At 68.0% G+C, this 20,500-nt stretch overlaps 1 protein-coding gene across 1 annotated transcript; it reads left to right on the top strand.

Annotated features, from left to right (window-relative positions):
- Nucleotides 1-13,736: 13,736 nt before the first annotated feature.
- On the top strand, nt 13,737-17,805 carry CDC37 (cell division cycle 37, HSP90 cochaperone; the record flags this gene model as incomplete). The annotated part of the gene is made up of 8 exons (XM_082012179.1): nt 13,737-13,838; nt 14,817-15,098; nt 15,182-15,287; nt 15,646-15,761; nt 16,321-16,443; nt 16,633-16,815; nt 16,928-16,999; nt 17,137-17,805. 8 exons carry the CDS (start codon nt 13,737-13,739, stop codon nt 17,284-17,286), a joined length of 1,134 nt encoding a protein of 377 aa, XP_081868305.1. The 3' UTR covers nt 17,287-17,805.
- Nucleotides 17,806-20,500: the final 2,695 nt, after the last annotated feature.

Raw genomic sequence — 20,500 nt, 5'->3', positions numbered from 1 at the left:
GCGGGCACAGCCGCTGACACCGGCACCACCGCTGGCCCCCGCCGGGCCAGGGACCCCACGCAGCCCCCGGACACTGTCCCCAATCCCCTGCTGCCACCAGCCCCCCTCGCCCTGGCCCCAGAGCCCGCGGTCCCCACGGCGCAGCCGGTGCCCTGTCCCCAAATCCATGGCAGCACCGGGGTCCCTGTCCCCATGGCAGAACCAGGACCCTGTCCCCAAATCCATGGCAGCGCCGGGATCCCCGTCCCTGCGGCAGAATCAGGACCCTGTTCCCAGCTCTGTGGCAGTGCCGGGGTTCCCGTCCCCATCCCCATCCCCACGGCACAACCAGCGCCCTGTCCCCAAATCCGTGGCAGTGCTGGGGTCCCCACCCCCAGGGCAGAACCAGGACCCCGTTCCCAGCTCTGTGGCAGCACCGGGGTCCCCATCCCTGTCCCCAGGGCGGAACCAGGACCCCATTCCCAGCTCCGTGGCAGTGCCAGGGTCCCCATCCCTGTCCCCAGGGCAGAACCAGGACCCCATCCCTGTCCCCAAGGTGCTACCAGGACCCCATCCCTGGCTCCGTGGCAGCGCCGGGGTCCCCATCCCTGTCCCCATGGCGGAACCAGGACCCCATCCCCGGCTCTGTGGCAGCACCAGCGTCCCCATCCCTGTCCCCACGGCGGAACCAGGACCCCATTCCCAGCTCCGTGGCAGCGCCGGGGTCCCCGTCCCTGTCCCCACAGCAGAACCAGGACCCCGTCCCCGGCTCCGTGGCAGCGCCGGGGTCCCCATCCCCGTCCCCAAGGTGCTACCAGGACCCCATCCCCGGCTCCGTGGCAGCGCTGGGGTCCCCATCCCCGTCCTCAAGGTGCTACCAGGACTCCGTCCCCGGCTCCGTGGCAGCGCCGTGTGGCGTCGCCGGCCCGGTGGCGTGCCGGGGCCCACCTTGTTGGAGGCCATCTCGCTGACGGCGCGGTGGGTCTGGAGGGTCTCCAGCTGGTCCAGGCACCAGTCCAGCTCCTCCAGCGCCTCCCGGGCCAGCTGCTGCGCCGCCTCCTCTGCGGGGGGGTCAGCGGCGGCCACAGACCCCCGGGCCGGCGCATGGGGCCGGGGGACCCCCGGGGATGGGGAGGGTGCCGGGCACCCCATGGGGAGAGGGCTGCGGGGACCCCCCTTGAGGATGGGGGGCTGCGGGACCCCCCCCGGGGCTGTGGGACCCCCCAGGGCTGCGGGGACCCCTAGGGATGGGGGGCTGCAGGGACCCCCCGGGGCTGTGGGAGCCCCAGGGATGGGGCTGCAGGGACCCTCCAGGGGCTGCGGGGACCCCCCAGGGATGGGGCTGCGGGGACCCTCGGGGATGGGGGGGCTGCAGGGACCCCCCCGGGTCCCAGGCTCCCGCTGGGGATGGGGACAGGGCTGGGGACTACCAGCCCCGTGCCTCAGTTTCCCCAGTGGGATGGGGGGGCACGACCAATTTTGCCCCCCCCCTTCCCCAAAATCATCTCAATTCCCCCCAAATCCTCCGAGCTCGGGGGCCGACCCCCCCACACCCCGACCCCCCCTTACCTGAGAGCGTGGCCGTGCAGGGGGGGGGCTGGGAGCCGATGGGTGACCACCTGGGGGGGGCACACACATGAGTCAGGATGGGACTGGGACCCCCTCCACATGGGGTCAGGGGTCAAGGTCAAGGGTCAAGGTCAAAGTCACTCACTTGCTGGACGTGGGGGTGGGGACATTTGCCAGGACGGAAAAGTTGCTGCGGACGCTGCGGAGACTCGCCAGCACCTGGGGGGGGCACGGGGGTGTGGGGGGTCAGGGACGCAAAAGTGGGGGGCACCAGGGGGGTCAGGCACGCCTGGCGGGGGACCGTGTCCCCCAGGGACCCCAAATCTGCCGTTGGCATCACCCAAACCCCGAGCCACCCCCCACCACGACCCCTCCCCAGCAGGGCTTTGGGGTGGAGGACCCAATCCTGCACCCCCCCCCCCACGTAGGGACCCCCCTGGGGACCCTCCCCGCCCTACCTGGGCGAAGGGGGTGACGATCAGGTCCTCGGCGTGGCTGGAAGAGAAATGAGGGGGGGGTCAGCAGTGGGGCCGGGATGCCTGGACCCCCCCCCGACCCCCCACTCACCCTTGGGGGGGGGGGGACATGGCCCACGGCGACACGGGGGGAGCCCCAGAGGGGCTCTCGGGGGGTCCCCAGGGCGCCCAGAGTCTGCGGGGAGCGCGGAAGGGCCCTGGGGGGGCCGGGGGGGGCCGGGGGGCCGCACTCACGCCTCGCTGGCGACGGAGGAGTTGCGGGAGACGCTCTTGGGGGAGGCGTCGTAGTCGCTGTCGGAGCGGTAGAGGAAGGACTCGCGGCGCGGGCCGGGGGGGCCGCCGGGCAGCAGCACCAGCCCCGGGCTGGCCTGGGGGTCCGGGGGGCTGCGGCCCGTGCCGGCGCCATTCTCCGCCTCGGAGCTGGGGGGGGACACGGGGGGACGTCAGGGACTCCAGGCTGAGCCCCGCCGCGGCCCCCCCCCGCCCCGACAGCCGGCGCCGTCCCGGTGCAGGGGTGGCGTCGGTGATGGTCCCGGTGGCATCGGCGACGTGCCCGGCGGTGACGGTGGCCGTGCCACGCTGCCGGCCTGCCCGCGACTCCCCGAGCGGTGGTTGGGTGAGCAGGGGCCAGCGTCGCTGTGTGCACCGGCATCACCGCACACACCGGCATCACCGCACACACTGGCGTCACCGCGCACACCGGCGTCACCGCATCAACCAGTGTCACCAAGTGCACCGGCATCACCGCATGCACCGGTGTCACAATATACACTGGTGTTGCCACGTGCACCGGCGGCACCATGTGCACCAGCATCACCACACGCTCCGGTGTCACCGTGCACACTGGACACCGAGTCACCGCGGCGTCACCGCGGCGTCACCGCGCTGGGCGCCAGCACTTAGTTTTAGCCGCTGTCTCGTGTTTCCACCGCGACCTTTTGCCGCAGGGCCGGAGCAGCTGCCCACTGGCCGAAGCCGCCATTGACCCAGCAGGCCCCATCGCGATATGAGGCCCCGTCGTGACATGAGGCTCTGTCGCGATATGGGGCCAGCGACACCCAGCGCTGGCGCCTGCAGGAGCACCACGACACCGCCGGGTGCCCCCGTGGGTGCAGTAGCACCTGTGGGTGGGGGCAGCCCCGCCGAGGGCAGCTGCCGGCACTGAGGGGGATGACCCCGGCTCCGGCAGCCGCCGGTGGGGGGCGGGAGGGGGGGTACCCCCGGGAGGGGGGTCCCGGAGCCTGGGTGCACCCCCCGGGTCGAAGGACAGGCTGTGGGGGTCCCGGTGGCCGGCTGGGGGCATGGGGGGTCCCGGGACCGGGGACGGATCCTGCAGTGGGTGACAGCACCGGGCACCCCCCGGGGGCAGCCGGGCCCCCCCGATACAGGGACCTCCAGGGCCCTTGTGCCCCAGGACCCCCCAGCACCAGGACCCCCCCAGCACAAGGACCCCCGGGAGCCTCGAGCCCCAGGACCCCCAGACCGTCCCCCCAGGGTCAGGGTCCCCAGGGGCCGTGCCCCCCCGAGCCTGTGACCCCCATTGCCAGGCGCCCCGGGACCCCCACTGTCACAGCCAGGACCCTCCCCCCGCCCTGTTTTTGGGACCCCCCTGTGTGGGGTAGTGACCCGCGGGGGGGGGGGGGCCCCGATGCCACTCTCCCCCCAACCGTTGCCCACTTCCCCCTGGGCCGCGGAAGGAACCTGCCCCCCCCGCCCCTACTGGGGGGTCCCCCCACAAGCGGGGGGGCACCCACAGGCCGCTGTTTGGGGTGGGGGCTCCCAAAGGGCCCTTCCCTTAACCCTAGGCGTGGGGAACACCCCTGTCCCCCCAAAACCTGGGGGGGGGGGTCCTGTCCCATTGCACTGGGGCGGGGGGGCTGTTTCCCACCCTGGGTGTGTATGTGGGGGGCCCTGTGTCCCCCCAACGTGGGCGTGGGGGGGTGTCCCTGTCTGTCCCCTCCCAAACTGGGGTTGGGGGGTCCCTGCCCACGTGCCCCGGGGTGTCCCCCCCACCACGCCCCCCTTATCTCGCTGCCAGCCCCCCCTACTCCGTCCCCGGAGGGGGGTCTCCTCCCGCTGACGCCCTGGGTCCCCCCCCGGCTCGATGGGTGCGGGGGGGACGACGACACGGGGGTGCTCCCGCCCCGGCCCCCCCCCCTCCTCCACGAGCTTCCTCTAACGAGCCGCCCCGGCACGAGCGGCCACGGGGGGGGGCTCCTTCCCCCCCGGAGCCCCTCGACACCGTGGGGGGGGTCCTGGGGTCGCGGGGGGGGTCCTGGGGGGGCTGGTAGAGCAGACTTGGGGTGGCTGTTGGTTAGGGGGGGGTTGACCCGTTGGGGCGGGGGGGCCCCAGGACCGGCCGGTGCCGGGGGAGGGGGGGGTCGTGGATGGGGGTCCCTGGGCCCCACGGTGTCCCCCAGCCCCACGGAGGAGGTCTCATCGGCGGGGGGGGCCGGGGGGCCGCGCAGGCAGCGGGAGGGGGGCGACTCGCAGCCGGTTGCGGGGCGGGAAAGGGCTTTTTTTGGGATTTCACGGGGATTATCTCGCGCCTCGCGGAACGGCGGGGGCCGGGCGCGAGACGGGGGACCCCCCGGTGGGGACCCCCCGGTGGGGACCCCCCGGCGGGGACCCCCCGGCGGCCCCGGGGTCTCTTCCGGAGCGCGCTCATCCCCAGCGGACCGGGGACCCGAGGGCAGCGGGGTGGGATCCGGGCGCGGTGACCCCGCGGCGCGGTGCGTCGGGCGCCCCAGAAGGGGGGCAGGGAGCGGGGGGCCCTCCGGATCGTCTCCGGTGCTCCCGGGGCGCCCGCTCCCGGCACGGCCGGTTTGGGTCCATCACCGTCCCTGAGGGGGTGTGGGGCAGGGAGGGGGAATAAGCCAGGGATGGGATGGGAATGGGATGGGAATGGGGATGGGATGGGGATGGGATGGGATGGGAATGGGATGGGGATGGGATGGGAATGGGGATGGGATGGGGATGGGGATGGGATGGGAATGGGGATGGGATGGCATGGGGATGGGATGGGAATGGGAATGGGATGGGATAGGAATAGGGATGGGATTGGGATGGGCATGGGGATGGGATGGGAATGAGGATGGGAATGGGGATGGGATGGGAATGGGATGGGATGGGGATGGGAATGGGATGGGATGGGATGGGAATGGGAATGGGGATGGGATGGGATGGGATGGGGATGGGGATGGGGATGGGGATGGGGATGGGATGCAGATGGGATGGGATGTACTGGTATGGGAGTGGGGACTGGGATGGGGTGGAGGTGGGACAGAGGTGGGGGTGGAGGCGGGATTGGGAAAGAGGTGGGATGGGGATGGGGAGAGGAAGGGGGATGGGGGGAGGATGAGGATGGGCACGGAGATGGGATGGAGGCGGAGAGGAGGAAGAGCTGGGCACCGGGAAGGAGAGAGGGACGAGGACAGGCACCAGCACCGGGACACCGCGGCACCCAGGCCTGCTGCCGGCACGACCCCGCACAGAGGGACCCCCAGCCCGGTGCCACCACGCCGAGCCATACCGTCACCGCGCAGTGCCATACCATCACTGTGCCGTGCCATACCATTCCCATAGTGTCACCACACCGAGCCATACTGTCACCATGCTGAGCCATACTGTGCCATACCATTCCCATACCGTCACTGTGCCGTGCCATACCATTCCCATACTGTCACCACGCCGAGCCATACTGTCACCACGCCGAGCCATACTGTGCCATACCATTCCCATACTGTCACCGTGCGGTGCCATACCGTCACTGCGCGGTGCCATACCATTCACATACCGTCACCGCGCCAAGCCATACTGTTACCGCGCCGTGCCATACCGTCGCCGTGCCGAGCCATACTGTGCCATACCATTCACATACCATCACCGTGCTGAGCCATACCGTCACCATGCTGTGCCATACCATCACCACGCCGTGCCATACCATGCCACACCATTCACATACCATCACCACGCCGTGCCATACCATTTACATACTGTCACCACACAGAGCCATACTGTCACTGCGCCATGCCATACCGTGTCATACCGTTCCCATACCACCACCGTGCCATGCCATACCGTGTCATACCACTCCCATACCATCACCATACCTTTACCATACTGTGCCATACTGTTACCGTACTGTGCCGTACCATTACCGGACCGTTACCATACCGTGCCATACTGTACCAGTACTGTACTGTGCCATACCACGCCATGCCGCATTGGCCGGCGCGCCCTGCTGGCCCCGGGGGCGGTGAGAAGGGGCGTCCCTGCTATTCCTGGCAGCCGGCACGCACGGCTTGCCTGCCGGCGCGGGATTTCCTCCCAACCGGGATCTGATCCGGGAGCCGGAGACAAACGTGAATCACTTTTAATGGCCGCAGGTGACTCATCCCCCTCAAAAAAGATTACGGCACATCATCAACGCCGGAGGGGCCGCGATGGGCGGCGCGCGGCACCGCCGCCATCACCACGGCCCGCCGGCAGCACGAGGTTGGCGTCGATTTGATTATTATTATTATTCTTTTTTTTTTTCCTGATAAAGGAAAGGAATTAAAGCAGGAGGAATTTGCCGAGGCGAAGGCTGCGGGAACCCGACAGAAGTCTCCGGGAGCCGGCAGTGGCTGGACGGATCCTGCCACTGCCGCGGCGTGCCGGCTTCTGGCCATCTGCCTCTGCCCCGGTGAAATCCCAGCTTGGGATTTCACGTTTGTTTTGCTTAATTACACTAATTGCTCTGGGAAGGGAGAAAACCCGTAAGCGGGGGTTGAGCCGGTTTCTCCCGGTTGAACCGCGCCGGCAGCGGGATGGGGATGCCGGGATAAGGGGTTGAGGGGGTCACCCGTCCCCTGGGTCTCACTGATGGGGGTTTAATGTGATGCTGGGAGGGGGGCCCCGGCATCCCGACCCCCGGATTTAGGGGGGCCCCGGCCGCCCCAGTTTCACCGGGGGATGCCGGCTCTGCCCGCGCCCCGTCGCCCTCCCCAGCTGCTCGCCGCCCGACAGCCGTCTCCAGGAGGGGGGAAACTCCGTCGGGAAGGGAGGAAGAGGAGGAGGAGGAAGGAAATAAAATCCCCGAGTGCCGACCATCTGCTGAGCCTCCTGCGCATAAATTAGCTCCCCTAACGAAGCCGGAGGTGCCGCTGCCCCCTCGGCTCTGCCGGAAGGACACGACGCCCGGCACATGCTGCCGTCGCGGCACAACCACCCGTCGGCACCTTCCCGGGTTGTTTTCCCCAAAAAACTTCCCGACTGGGAACGGGCAGAGCTGGCACGGGTGCCAGATGGATCGGGGGGGGGGTTGAGGTTTCTCCCCCCATTTTGGGGGTGCTGCATCGAGCATCTCCCGATCTGGCACATCTCCTGAGTGCCGGCACGGTGGCCGGATCCTGGCAGCCCCCACCTCAACCCTGGCATGGGGATGGGGACCCCCCTGCCGGCACCCGCCAGTCCCGCCAGTGGCCGTGCCATGGCCGGCTCCGCTCGCCTCTCCCAGGAGCGGGTTTGCCCCGGCAGAGCCGGCGGCGCGAGAGGGTCACCCTGAAACCACGGCTGCCAGGACGGAGGCACCCTCGGTCAGGTCTTGGGTCCCTGGACACCCCCAAGCCCCACCGGGACCAGCACCCATGGAGTGCCCACGGGCAGCGGGGGTCGGAGCTGGGAGCCATGGCTGTGCCGGTGCCAGTGACCCCATCACTGTCCCCGGTGCCTGGTGGGGGACCCCGGGAAGGGTCCAGCCAGGCCAGGGATCCCGAGGGATGTGACCCCCCCCCGTGTCGCTGTCACCCCCCCATTCCCACGCAGCCCACGGGCCGGCTCCGTCCCCGCCATCATCACCATCCCCGGCTCCGGCACCGGCTCCCTGCCGCCATGGTACCGGGATGGGGACGATGCTAGGGGGTCCCGCTTCCAGTACCAGTACCGGGATGATGCTGGGGGGGTCCCACTTCCAGTACCGGTACCGGGATGATGCTGGGGGGGTCCCACCTCCGGTACCAGTACAGGGATGATACTGGGGACAGTCCCGCCTCCGGTACCGGGATGATGCTGGGGGGGTCCCGCCTCCGGTACCGGTACCAACATGATGCTGGGGGGATCCCGCCTCCGGTCCCGGTACCGGGATGATGCTGGGGGGCTGTGGGGGGGGTCCCCGCCGCCGGCACCTACCGCTTGCCGGTGGTCCCGTGGAGGGAGGAGGGCCAGGACATGCGGGATTTCCGCAGCCCCGGCCGGTCCCCGGTGTCGACGGCGTCCGCCCGCTCCATGGGCCGCGGCCGGTGCCGGTCGGTGTCGGAGAAGCCGCGGTGGCGGATGCGGATGGGGGTGCGGGGCTGGCGCCAGAGGTGCTGGGGGGGCCGCAGGGTGCTGGGCCCCTCCCGGGGCACCGGCAGCGACAGCGAGAGGCTTTTCCTGGAGCCCGGCACCGGCTCCATCATCCGCGGTACCGGGGGAACCGGGGACACCGAGGTGCTCGCGGTTCCGGTAAAGGAGCCGGTGCCGGTGTCCGACCCGCTGCCGGGGCCGGTGTCCGGCCCGGTGCCGGTTGCCGGTGTCGGTCCCTAGCGATGCGCGGCGGCGGCTCTTCCCGGCCCCGGGCTCCGCATGGCCCCGTGCAACCGGTTGGGACGACCCCGGGGGAGGCGCCTGCCGCCGCCGCGGCCGCCGGTGCCGCCGCCAGTGCCGGTGCCGGTACCGCTGCCGGTACCGCTGCCGGTGCCGCCTCTGCGCGCCCGGCTCGGCGCCTCCCCCCCGCCCCGGGACCTGACCCCCCGCCGGGAGGGAGCGGCTCCGCCCCGGGCCCCCGTGGGCCCCCCACGCAGGTACAAGGTGGCGCGGAGACACCCCCCCCCATCGGATACCCCCACGGCGGGGATCCCCCCTCCCCGGGCTTCCCCCCATGGGGGGAATCCCCTCGGTGCCCCCCCCCCGGGAATCCCTCAGGGACCTATAGATTCCGACCCCCGTGGAAGAACTCCCGAGCCGAGGGGGGATCCCCCCCCCCGGGAGAAAACAGCAGTGCAGAGATCCCGCCCCCCCGCGCCCCCCACGTGGGGGGCAGAGCAGACACAGCAGGGACCCCCCTCCCCGGAGCAGACCCCACCACAAATTTGGGGTGGGGGACCCCCCCCGCACAGTGCTGCAGGGACCCCCCCCGGCTGCAATGGGGGTGTCCCCCCGCCCCCCCGCGGCACAGTCCCCCCCCGGGTTGAGCTGGGGGTCCCCACTTGTGCATGGTGCTGCAGGGACCCCCAGGGTGGCAGTGGGGCCCCCCCCTACATTCCCAGCCCTGCAGAGACCCCCGGGGCCAGCTTGGGGGGCCCCCCCATTTGCACAGCGCCACACAGACCCCCCCAGACCCCCCAAGCTGCAATGGGGGTCCCCCCCCAAGCACAGCATTGCAGGGACCCCTCCAGGGCTGGGGGTCCCCCCCATGCACGGTGCTGCAGAGACCCCCAAGGCCGCGGTGGGGGTCACCAGTGAGCACCCCCACCCAACCGAGGGGACACCGGGGGGTGCCCACACCTGCCTGCACCCCCCAAGCTGGGCCCCCCGCTCCCCTCCCCACGGGGGGGGCATGTGCCCCACCCCAGCTCCAGCCAAAAGCAGGGGGGGGTCTGATGCGACCCCCCAACTTCCAGCTCTGGTTTTACCATGGAACCCACCAGCATCGGGGGGGGTGTGTGCAGGCAGGCGTGAAGGCAGCTGCCTTCACCCCACCCAGATGGAGCAGCCCCCCCAAAATGTCCCCCATTAATGTCACCCACCCAAGAGAGCAGCCAGGGTGCAGCAGACCCCAATATCTGCCCCCCCCCCCCCGCCGGGAAGATCGCCGGGAGCCGGGGATTTTGGGGATGCGGGACGGGAAACGGGGCTCCGGGCAGGAGCGTACACCCTGGAAAATTCGGCGGATGATTCATTGCAGCGAGGGAGGGCTGGCGGCACGCCGCAGGCTGCCGGCACTGCCGCCGCACCGGGGAGCGATCCGGCCCCCCGGCCGGGTCACAGGCCCCCCATCGCCTCGCCACAGCCGGCAGCACTGGTTGGCGCTTCGCCGTGCCGGGGCGGTGGCCTGCGCGGCGGGATCCGGCAGCCATAGTGAAAGGTTGGGTGGAATTAGAGAGGGGAGCGTTTTTGGGGGGCCGCTCCCCCGTCTTGCAGCCCGCGGTGGGGACGCGGTGGTGGCCAGCAGAGCGGGGCCGCAGGATCCAGCCACTCTTGGCAGTGTCATGTCGGCGAGGGGGCTGGTGCCACTGCTGCCGCGGGGCCAGTGCTGGCGTCACCCGCATGGGTGCCGTCCTACGTCCCCACCCTGTCCCCGTCCCCACCGCGGGCACCCCGGCAGGACCCCCTGCCCAGGGACATGACCCAGCTCTGGGGTCTCTGGCATCCCCCCCCGGATGATGGGGGGGTCCACCCAATATTGCCAGGAGCCCCGGCGCCCTGGTGACGGGCTCAGCCTCGCCGCCACGTGTGCGTGTCCCCCAATCCCATCCCTACCTGGGGGGCTCGGGGTGGGTGATGGCGATGCGTGGCGGGATGCAGAGGGGCAGCGTGGTGGGACGCGGGAGGCCGGCGGGCTCCGGTGAGCGTGGCCGCTCTGGGGGCTTCCAGGGGGGCACCTGGAGGCTGGCAGAGAGGCGTTGGCGCCCGCGGCACAGGTCGGCACCCAGCATCCCCGGGGACGGGGGGCAGCGACTGCAGCACCCAGGGTCCGGCGTCTCCGGAGGGGCCTGCGAGGAAGGGACAGGAGCAGGTCAGACGGGGTGATGCGGCATGGTGCGGCACGGCGCGGCACGGTGCGGCACGGCGTCGCATGGCGTGATATGGTATGGCACAGCACAGCATGGCACGGCACGGCACAGCCGAGGAGTGTCACGCCACGTGGCACCGCATGGCACAGCACCACACAGTGTGGCGTGGCTAGGGAGCCTCACACCCCATGGCACGGCATGGATTGGCACAGCACGGCATGGCACAGCACCCCGGCACGGCACAGCACCCAAGCAGGAGCCCCTCACCCTCCGCTGTGGGTCCCAGGGCCGGGGTATTGAGAGGACCCCCAGCCCCCCCATATATGCTCCCATGGGGACCCCATCCCCACCCCAGTGCCCTCCTGGACCCCCCGGTGCTGCCGGAGCCCTCCGGTGCCACCTCACCTGCTCCTCGGGCCCAGCCAGGTCGCTCCGGCTCTTCCTCATGTGCCTGCCTGGCGATGGGGCTCAGAGTGTGGGGGCCATGCGGGGGGCGTGGGGGGACCCCGCCACATCCTGGGGGGCTGCAGCACCTGCGGGGGAGAGCCGAGGGTGAGGGGGAGAGGGGAGACCCCCGGCACACCCCCGGCACCCTCCGGCAGCCCAGCCTGTGCCGGGACAGGGGGTCCCTGGGGAGGCAGGCTGAGCCCTGACACACTCATTGCAGCTGTGGCACAACCGGAGCCCCCTCAGCTGGCACAGACTCTCCCCGCGCCTCCGTGCACCGGTGCCGGGAGCTCTGGGAGGGCCTTGCGGGTGGGTGAGCTGCTCCGCGGCAGCTCTCGGCAGCCCCGGCTCCCACCCCAGGGACCCCCGGCTCCTCCTGGCAAAGGTTGCCAAGGAAACCCCGGCATTGCGCCCGCGGCATCGCGTCGTTGGCCGCGACATCGTTGGCCATGGCATTGGCATCGCTTCCCCGCTGCGTCGGCATCGGCATTGCTTCACCCGGCATTGCTTCCCTCGGCACCAGCGTCCCTTCCACGGCACCGGCATCGCTCCCGGCACCGGCATCATTTCCCACGGCACCGGCATCGCTCCCGGCACCGATGTTCCTTTGGCATCGCCTCTCCCGACACCGGCACCGCTCCGGGCACCGGAACCGCTCCCGGCCGCTCCCGCCGTGGGGCAGCCAGGGGGTGCAGGATCCCCAGGGCTGGCTGGGATGGGGGTCCCAGCAGTGCCGGGCCAGCCGGTGACCCCGTGGCAGTGCCAGGCCCTTGGGGGGCCCGGGGATGGATCTGGGTGGCCAAGGGTGGGGGGAGCAATGGGGGGGCTGGGATCCTCTTGTGGGGGGAGAGCGCAGCCCCGTGTGTGTCCTCCAGCCCCACCGGGGACCCCGGACCCACCGCCGGGACCTCCACCGGGGAGGGCTGTGGGGGGCGAGAAACCACGGGAACGGGGTGTCCCGCCGGGCCTGGGGTCCCGCGGGATTTCGCTGCTCCGGCCCCCCGCCCCGGTCCCGCAGCCCGCCGGCCCCGCACCCCCCCGCCGTTTCTCCGGGCTGCAGCCGCTGCCGCACACCGGTCCCGGCCATCGCACGGTTGCCAGGGCTCCACCGGCGGTACCGGAGGGATGATCGGCACCGGGGTGGCACCGGGAGGGGCTCCGGCAGCGGCGGGGACCAGGGAAGGGGCCGCCCCGGTGCCGTTCCCGGTGCCGGTGCCGTTCCCGGTGCCGTACCTGGCCGGCTCCCGGTGCGGCGGCGCTCCCCGGCATCCACCTGCCTTTGTTTACGGCGGCGGCGCGGGGCGGGAGGCGGCCCCGGTACCGGCCCCGGTACCGCCGAGAGCGCCCGGTGACAGCGGCGGCGCCGACGGAAACGCGGCGGGAGGGGCGCCACCCCCCCCGCCCCACGCGTGTCCCCCCGGCACCGGGTGTATGTGTGTGCGGCATCCCCCGTTCCCCCAGTGCCCGCCCCCCCCCGGCACCGGGGACCCCCCAGTGCCCCCCCCGGTACCTCCATGCATCCCACCCGTGTCCTGGTGTCCCCCTGTGCCACTGTGGCCTGTGTCCCCAAGGCGCCGTGTGCCCCCGTTTCCCTCTGTCCCCGTGTCCCTGTGCCACCGTGTCCCTGTGTCCCCAGGGTGCCACATCCCTCCATGTCCCCGTGTCCCTGTGCCACCGTGTCCCCAAGGCACCACGTCCCTCCATGTCCCCGTGTCCATGTGTCCCCATGTCCCTGTGTCCCCACATCCCTCTGTCCCTGTGTCCCTGAGCACCCTGTGTCCCTGTGCCACCGTGTCCCCGTGTCCCCAAGGTGCCACATCCTTCCATGTCCCCGTGTCCATGTGTCCCCATGTCCCTGTGTCCCCACGTCCCTCTGTCCCTGTGTCCCTGAGCACCCCGTGTCCCTGTGCCACCGTGTCCCTGTGTCCCCAAGGTGCCACATCCCTCCATGTCCCTGTGTCCCCGTGTCCCCCTGCCACCATGTCCCCGTGTCCCCATGTCCCTGTGGCCCCATGTCCCTCTGTCCCCAAGGTGCCACATCCCTCCATGTCCCTGTGTCCCTGTGCCCCAAGGTGCCACGTCCCTCCATGGCTCTGTGCCCCATGTCCCTGTCCCCATGGCCCCCAGAGGTGCAGCGCCTGCCTGCTGGCGGGTCCCTGCCCACCCTCCCTGCCCACAGGAGCCGGGCAGACCCTGCCTAACGATGGAGGGGGAGCGCCCCGGTCCCCCCAGGCCTTGGGGCGTCGAGCGAGGGGCCCTGCCTTCACCCCCCCTTTTTTCCGTCGTGTGTGTCTCTTTAAAATCCGCGCCATCTTTGTGCCGGGCGAGGCGGCCGCTCTGGTGCGTCCCCCGCGCGCCCTGCGCATGCGCGGAGGGATGTGGGCGCGACCGGAAGTGCGCATCGACGGCGCGTCCGGAAGTGAGACCTTCGCGGGCGGAAGTAGGCGGGGCGGGCGCTGGAGGGTTCCAGAAGCGGCCGGAGGCGGCGGGCCCCGGGGGCGGCCGCGCCATGGTGGACTACAGCGTGTGGGACCACATCGAGGTCTCGGACGATGAGGACGAGACTCACCCCAACATCGACACGGCCAGCCTCTTCCGATGGCGGCACCAGGTGCGGCCCGGGCGGCCCGCGCCCGCGCTCCCCCCGCCGGGCCCAGCTCCTCCGGGAGGCCCGTTCCCATGGCGACCGGCCGCGAGACCCCGTAGAGAGGGAGAAGGGTGTTGCCATAGCAACCAACTCCAAGGACACCCCCCCCCCCATGGGAGGGGGGAATCCCTCATCCCTATAGTGGCCTGTGACACCCCCCTTCCCCTGGGCCCCCCATTTCCATGGCAGCAGCCCCCCCGCCTGCGTTCCTGCTCCTCATCCCCCCCCCTCCCCGCCCCCCAGTCCTTGCCATGTCTGGGACTCCTCGTTCCCCTGGGGAGTGGGCGTGGGGCTCCCCGGGGGGGGGGCACAGCCCCTCTCTGCCGCCCCAGGTGGTCTCCTTGGGGGCTGCTCTCAGATGTTAGGGGGCTCCTGGGCCCTTTGGGGGGCTGGGGCAGCCGAGGGCCTGGCCCCACACACCCCCTGGGACCCTCTCGGGGTCCCCCATGGGAGGTGACACTTTCAGGGGCTTGATCACCCTGGGGCTGGAAGGAGGGGGCCGGGCTCCGATAACCCCCCCAGCTTCTCGGAGGGTGGGGGGTAAACTGGGGAGGGGGGTGCTGCGCGGCCCCACACCCTCCAGGAGCCAGAGCCGAGCAAATCCTTGGGGAGGCAGAAGTGGCGGTGTTCCGGAGTTGGCCCCGGTTTGGCAGGGGGAAGAAATGAAGCTGCTCCCTGAGCTGTTCCCTCCCAATTCCAACAAAATGCTCCGGAGCTCCATGGAGTAACTTCATTTTTCTTCTAAATTTGAGTGTTTTGGGAGCGTTGGACTCCCCTCATAGCAGCTCCGTGTGCTTCACCCTATTCCACAGGGATAACAGATCTGGGAGAGCGTGTCTGGCTTCCCGGAGCGCGGCTAACGAGGCCAGGAAGGGCCGTGGGAGAGAGTTAACGGTGCGCCCAGCATCTCTCCCGACGTGATTTCCATCCTGTCACCTTCAGGCTCGAGTGGAGAGAATGGAGCAGTTCCAGAAGGAAAAAGAAGAGCTGGATAAAGGATGCAGGGAATGCAAACGGAAACTCGCTGAATGCCAGAAGAAAATGAAGGAGCTGGAGGTGACGGATCCGGAGAGCGGGAAGGGCGAGCTAGAGAAGCTCCAGGCCGAAGCCCAGCAGCTGAGGAACGAAGAGAAGAGCTGGGAAAATAAATTGGAAGAGCTGAAGAAGAAGGAGAAGAACATGCCCTGGAACGTGGACACCCTCAGCAAAGACGGCTTCAGCAAGGTGGGTGTGGGGGAGCGGGGAGCCCCCCGTGTCTGTGTGTCCCCCGTCACTGGGCTGGCGGCTCACGTCCTTCCGCTCCCCAGAGCGTCTTCAACGTCAAACCGGAGGAGAAGGAGGAAACGGAGGAACAGAAAGAGAAGAAACACAAAACCTTTGTGGAGAGATACGAGAAGCAGATCAAACACTTTGGTGAGTGCTGGGGAGGGCTTGGGGGGGCTGAGACCCCCTTTCTGGCAGGGCTCCCTGCGGCCATTGAGGCGGGGAACCCCACCCTGCTGCCAGGAGCAGCGGGGAAGTCGCTCGCTCCACTGAACCATCAACAATTTGATATATTTTTCACAAGATTTTTTGCATGCTTGCCCAGCCGAGGCGAAGCTTCGTGTGCTGCCGTCGTTAATCGCAATTTGGGGGGGGTTAATTTAACCTTGGGATGAGTCATCTCTCCCTCTGCTCCCCCCACCCCTTTTTTTGTTTTGCTGGCGAGGTTTAGAGACTGTTCTTTTTTTAACGAGTGGAAAAACCTAACTGGGGCTGCCCTGATTTGAAGGGATGCTGCGGCGCTGGGACGACAGCCAGAAATATCTCTCCGATAACCCTCACCTCGTTTGCGAGGAGACGGCTAATTACTTAGTCATCTGGTGCATCGATCTGGAGGTGGAAGAGGTGAGAAACCGGGATGAAACCCGCTCCTCCTGCCAGCTTTGTGCCGGGGTCGCGTTGTTCTCGCTTCGCTGGCCTTTCTGCCGTGGGTTGATTTGCTTTTCCTGCCAGGAATCGGGGAATCGTTGGGGTTGGAAAAGACCTTTACGATCGCCGAGTCCAACCCTAAACCTGACTCTGCCAGGCCTGCCAGGGGTCTCGCCGCTGCCATGGGGCAGAATCCCCTCCCTCTTCCCCACACCCACAGCGTTGTTGTGACCCCAGTGCAGGATCCGGAACCGAACCTTGTTGAATCTTATCCCCTTGGCCTCAACCCATCGATCCAGCCTGTCCAGATCGCTCTGTAGGGATCTACTCTCGAGCAGATCCAGGCTCCCACCCAGCTCAGTGTCTTCTACCGCCTTAGGGTGCTCTCCATCCCCTCATCCAGATCGGCCGCCCGCATCTTCTTTTACCCACCAAAAGGGGTGGGGGATGTGCCCCCTGACCTCCCTGACGCGGGGAACACGGAGATGGGTGGATTTGAGGGGTCCTCATGTCCCTTTTTTCCACCCCCCGCCAGAAACACGCCCTGATGGAGCAGGTAGCCCACCAGACCATCGTCATGCAGTTCATCCTGGAGCTGGCCAAGAGCCTGAAGGTTGATCCCCGGGCTTGTTTCAGGCAGTTTTTCACCAAAATTAAGGTGAGAACCGGGCTGGACCCCCACTGCGTGCCCCTGAGTTAGGTGGTTTTCCCTCTCCCTGGCACTGCAGCGTTTCGGCAGCTTGGGGGTGAAGAGATGGAGCCGGGTGGGACCCCAGGATGGGTTTGGGGGGGAAGTGGGGGTCCAGGAGGCCCCGAACGCCCCCTCCTCAGCCCACTCTCCTCGCAGACGGCTGACCAGCAGTACATGGAGGGCTTCAATGACGAGCTGGAAGCCTTCAAAGAACGAGTGCGAGGTCGAGCCAAGGTTCGCATCGAGAAGGCGATGAAGGAATACGAGGAAGAGGAGCGGCAGAAACGGCTGGGCCCCGGCGGGCTTGACCCCGTGGAGGTGTACGAGTCCCTCCCGCCTGTGAGTGGTGCTTTTTTTGGGGTGGGGGGATAAACTGGCAAAGTTTGGTCACATTTGAATGTTGTTTCGTGCCTGGGGGTTTCCTCACGTGTTTGCATTTTTGGCCTCGCAGGAGCTGCAGAAATGCTTTGATGTAAAAGATGTTCAGATGTTGCAGGACACGATCAGCAAAATGGATCCCACCGTGAGTAGCTATTTCCCCGCACCGGGGGCTTGTAGGGGTGCACAGCGGGGGGCCCCCAGTCTGGCAGGGCAGGCAGAAACAGGCAGCAGGGGATTACCCCTGCCTGTGAGCCTTCCCTCCCTGCCTCTGTCTTCCAGGAGGCCAAATACCACATGCAGCGCTGCATCGACTCGGGGCTCTGGGTCCCCAACGCCAAGACGGGCGAGGGAGCCGAGAAACCAGGCAGCGAAGCTCTTTACGAAGAAATTAAGAAGGAAAACGGCGATGAGGAGAAAGGAAAGCTGTGAGCTGGAGGGGAGGGGGGTTAAAAAAAAAAAAAAGAGCATAAAGGCTCCAAAAAAAAGCGTAAAGGCTAAAAAAAGAAGGCGTAAAGCCAAAAAAACCAAGTGTAACGGGGTCTCTCCCTCCCTCGTGCCCCGGTCCCGCTCCCTCTCGCTGCCCCCCTGCGCTTGGCACGCCGTAGAGACTTTGGGTGAGCGTGAGCGAGCTGCCTGCGCGCCCCTCCCGCCCCCCCAGCCCGGCCCTGGGGTGGGGGGAGAGGCGAAATGGCGGCGGTTAGCGCCGGGCCGGCGGCGGCGTGTGCCGGCACGGCTGTGGTGTTGAATAAAGAGATTGAAGAAGCTGGGTGTGGAGTGGGGGGACACACACGGGGGTGGGTGGGGATGGTTTGGGGCGGAGCAGATGCACCAGAGCCCTGGGGGGGGGGTCCTGCCTGTTTTTGGGGGGTTGGAGCATTCAGAGCCCCCTTGGGGGATTCAGGGGTGACACCCCCCGAGTTGGCAGGGCCAGCTGTGCCCAACGTCTCTATCCAGATGTGGCCTCTGCCCTTAGCTGGCTGTGCGCCCTGGTTTGGGGTCAGCTGTACCCCCCCCGTTTGGCTCCAGCTGTGTGCCTGGTTCAAATCCAGCCGTGCTGCCCTCGATCCAGCTGTGCCTCCAGTTTGGGTCTAGCTGTGCCTCTCGATCCAGCCGTGCCCCCCGTTTGGCTCCAGCTGTGCCCCCAACTCTGTCCAGCTGTGCACCCTTACAGCTGTGCCTCCTTACAGCTGTGCCTCCAGTTTGGATCCAGCTGTGCCCACCTCTAATGAGATACACCCTGCCCTCCTCCAGCTGTGCCCCCCTTTAGCTCCAGCTGTGCCTGGGACTGTCCAGCTGTGCCCACATTGGGTGGTGCCCCAATCCAGCCCCGCCTCCCGTTGAGATCCAGCTGTGCCCTCTGGCCCCGCCCCTTGGTTTGGCGCCAGCTGTGACCGCTGGCGCCGCCCCCTGTTTTGCATCCAACTGTAGACCCGCCTACTCGCCCCTCCGCTGAAGCTCCGCCCTCTACCCGCTCCGCCGCCAATAGCCGCTGCCGCAGGCCCTTCCCGGGGCGAGGCTGCGCTCAGCGTCCCGCCCATGGGGTGAAGGCGTGTGGGCGTGGCAGCGTGGAGGCGGCGGACCAATGGCAGCGCGCGTCTCTCGGGGCCAATGGGAGGCGGCGGCTCTGCGGGGCGGAGGGAGCCGGAGCGGCGGCCGGGCTGGTGGGGAGCGGGGCCCGGTACGAACCGGGGGAGCCGGGCCGGGGGGGGGGCTCGTGTGTGTGGGGCTGGGGGACCCGGGAGGGGCAGAGGGACGGGGGTGGCGATGGGGGAGTCGGTGCCTGCGGGGCGGGGGCCTGTGGGGAATGTCAGGGCCTGTGGGGCGAGGGGTGGGGGTGTCAGGGCCTGTGAGGTCAGGGGCGTGGGAGGTGGGCCGGGGGGCCAGGGCGCTCGGGGTTAAGAGGCTCTGGGGTGGGGGGTGTCAGGATCTGTGGGGCTGGGGTTGTCAGAGTGTGTGGGACTAGGAGCTCAGGGTTGGGGGTCAGGGTGTGTGGGGTTAAGAGGCTCTGGGTTGGGGGCCTCGGGGTGTGTGGGGCTGGGAGGCTCAGGGGTGGGGGTCGGGTTTGTGAGCTGGGGGGGCATGTCAGGGCTTGGGCTGGGAGACGTGGGGGCTCAGGGCATGTGGGGCTGGGGGCCGTGGGGGTATGGGGCATGTGGGTGTCAGCGCACACATGGCTGTGAGATGAGGGGGCTCTGGGTGTGTGTGGCTGGAGGGCTTTGGGGTTGGGAGGTGTGGAGCGTGAGGGGTCAGGATATGTGGGGCTGGGGGATGTGGAGGGTCAGGATATGTGGGGCTGCCTGCAGGAAGAGGCATCCTCCCCTCCTGCTGCCCCACGCTGCCGTGGGGCAGGTGGTCCCCGGTGCTTCCACCTTTCCCTTCGCCCTTTCCCAGCTAGTGCTGGACTTTGCCCCTCACTTACACTGCCCCACGACCAAAGCCCGCCGGTCGCTTTTAGCTCTCGGGGCCTCCTCGAGCCACCCGTGCTGGGTGGCGCCGGTGGCCGGGTGGTTTTCTGACCCTGCTGCCCCAGCAACACACCAAAAACACGTGTGTACACCGCTCCCCACTCCGAAATGCGAGGTCAGGGAGAAAACGGGCCAGCGGGCACCGTTAACAGCATGGGCACGTGACCGGCGGCTTGAGGGGCTGCAGCTTGATTGTGTGTGTGTGGAAAAAACCCCTCTGAGAGCCTGAAATGGGGGAAAATCCATCCTAGGTGATGACCCAAGTCCCCAGTGTAGCCGAGCGCTTGTGGATCTGGAGTGGAGTTGGGCAAAATCCTCACTGGCCGCATCTTTCAGGAGCGTAGCCGCGACGAGGTTGCAAAACACGGCTCGTAATCGCTTCCCTCTTCCCCCCGCCAGGCCTGTGCTTGGAGCCCCTGACGCCCGGGTGGAAGAAACCACGACTGCGGAGGCCAAAATTGGGGTGAAATCGGGAAGGTTTGTGCCCTGCGGCGTCAGCGTTTGCCCCTGTTATGAATAACAGCGGGGGGAAGGTTGGATCCTGCTGTGTGAGGATCCCTCCGGGCTTCTCCAAGCAGGAGGGGATGGGGGGGTCTGGTGGGGGTTTATTTTGTTTGCCAACCTGTTGCTTGGGGAAATCCAAATTGGTTTGGATCCTGTTTTTCAATCCCAACCCGAATTTCTGCCCTCTCACTCTATCTACACTGAGCTCGGGTGCCAAAAAAAAAAAAAAAAAAGCCTTTTAAAGGTTATTTCTAACTTTTTTGGGGGTGCTGAGTTCCTGCCGACCCACTTCAGGGTGTTGCGACCAGTTCCGCTGGCTTCCCCTGGTTTTTAGAAATGAGGAAGCCGACGGAGCAGCCGCCTCTTTCAGATTCTGCTCTCCTCCCGAGGAGGGAATTGGGGGAAATCTGCCAAGGTTTGGTTTCGGGATCTTTCCGCGCCTGCGGGCGGAAGCTGAAGTAATGCCGTCACGTGCTTTGCCTTGAGAGGATCTGGAGAGGCGCTTTCCTGAAGGGGGAAGACCCCTACCCCAGCACTAAATTCCTGGAAAAAGGGGCTTCTTTTGGTACTTCTCATTTTTTTGTACCCCAGCCAAACGCCGCCCTGCACCCAAAGCAGCGGCTTTTTGGGGCGAGACCTGCATGTTTCACCTCTCCACTTGCTCCCCTGGGCGT

This window comes from Phaethon aethereus (genome assembly GCF_964289735.1).
Source record: "Phaethon aethereus genome assembly, chromosome: 32".
NCBI classification, from domain to species: Eukaryota; Metazoa; Chordata; class Aves; order Phaethontiformes; family Phaethontidae; genus Phaethon; species Phaethon aethereus.
Note: the sequence above shows the minus strand (reverse complement) of the source record. Positions and strands in the feature narration are given on the sequence as shown.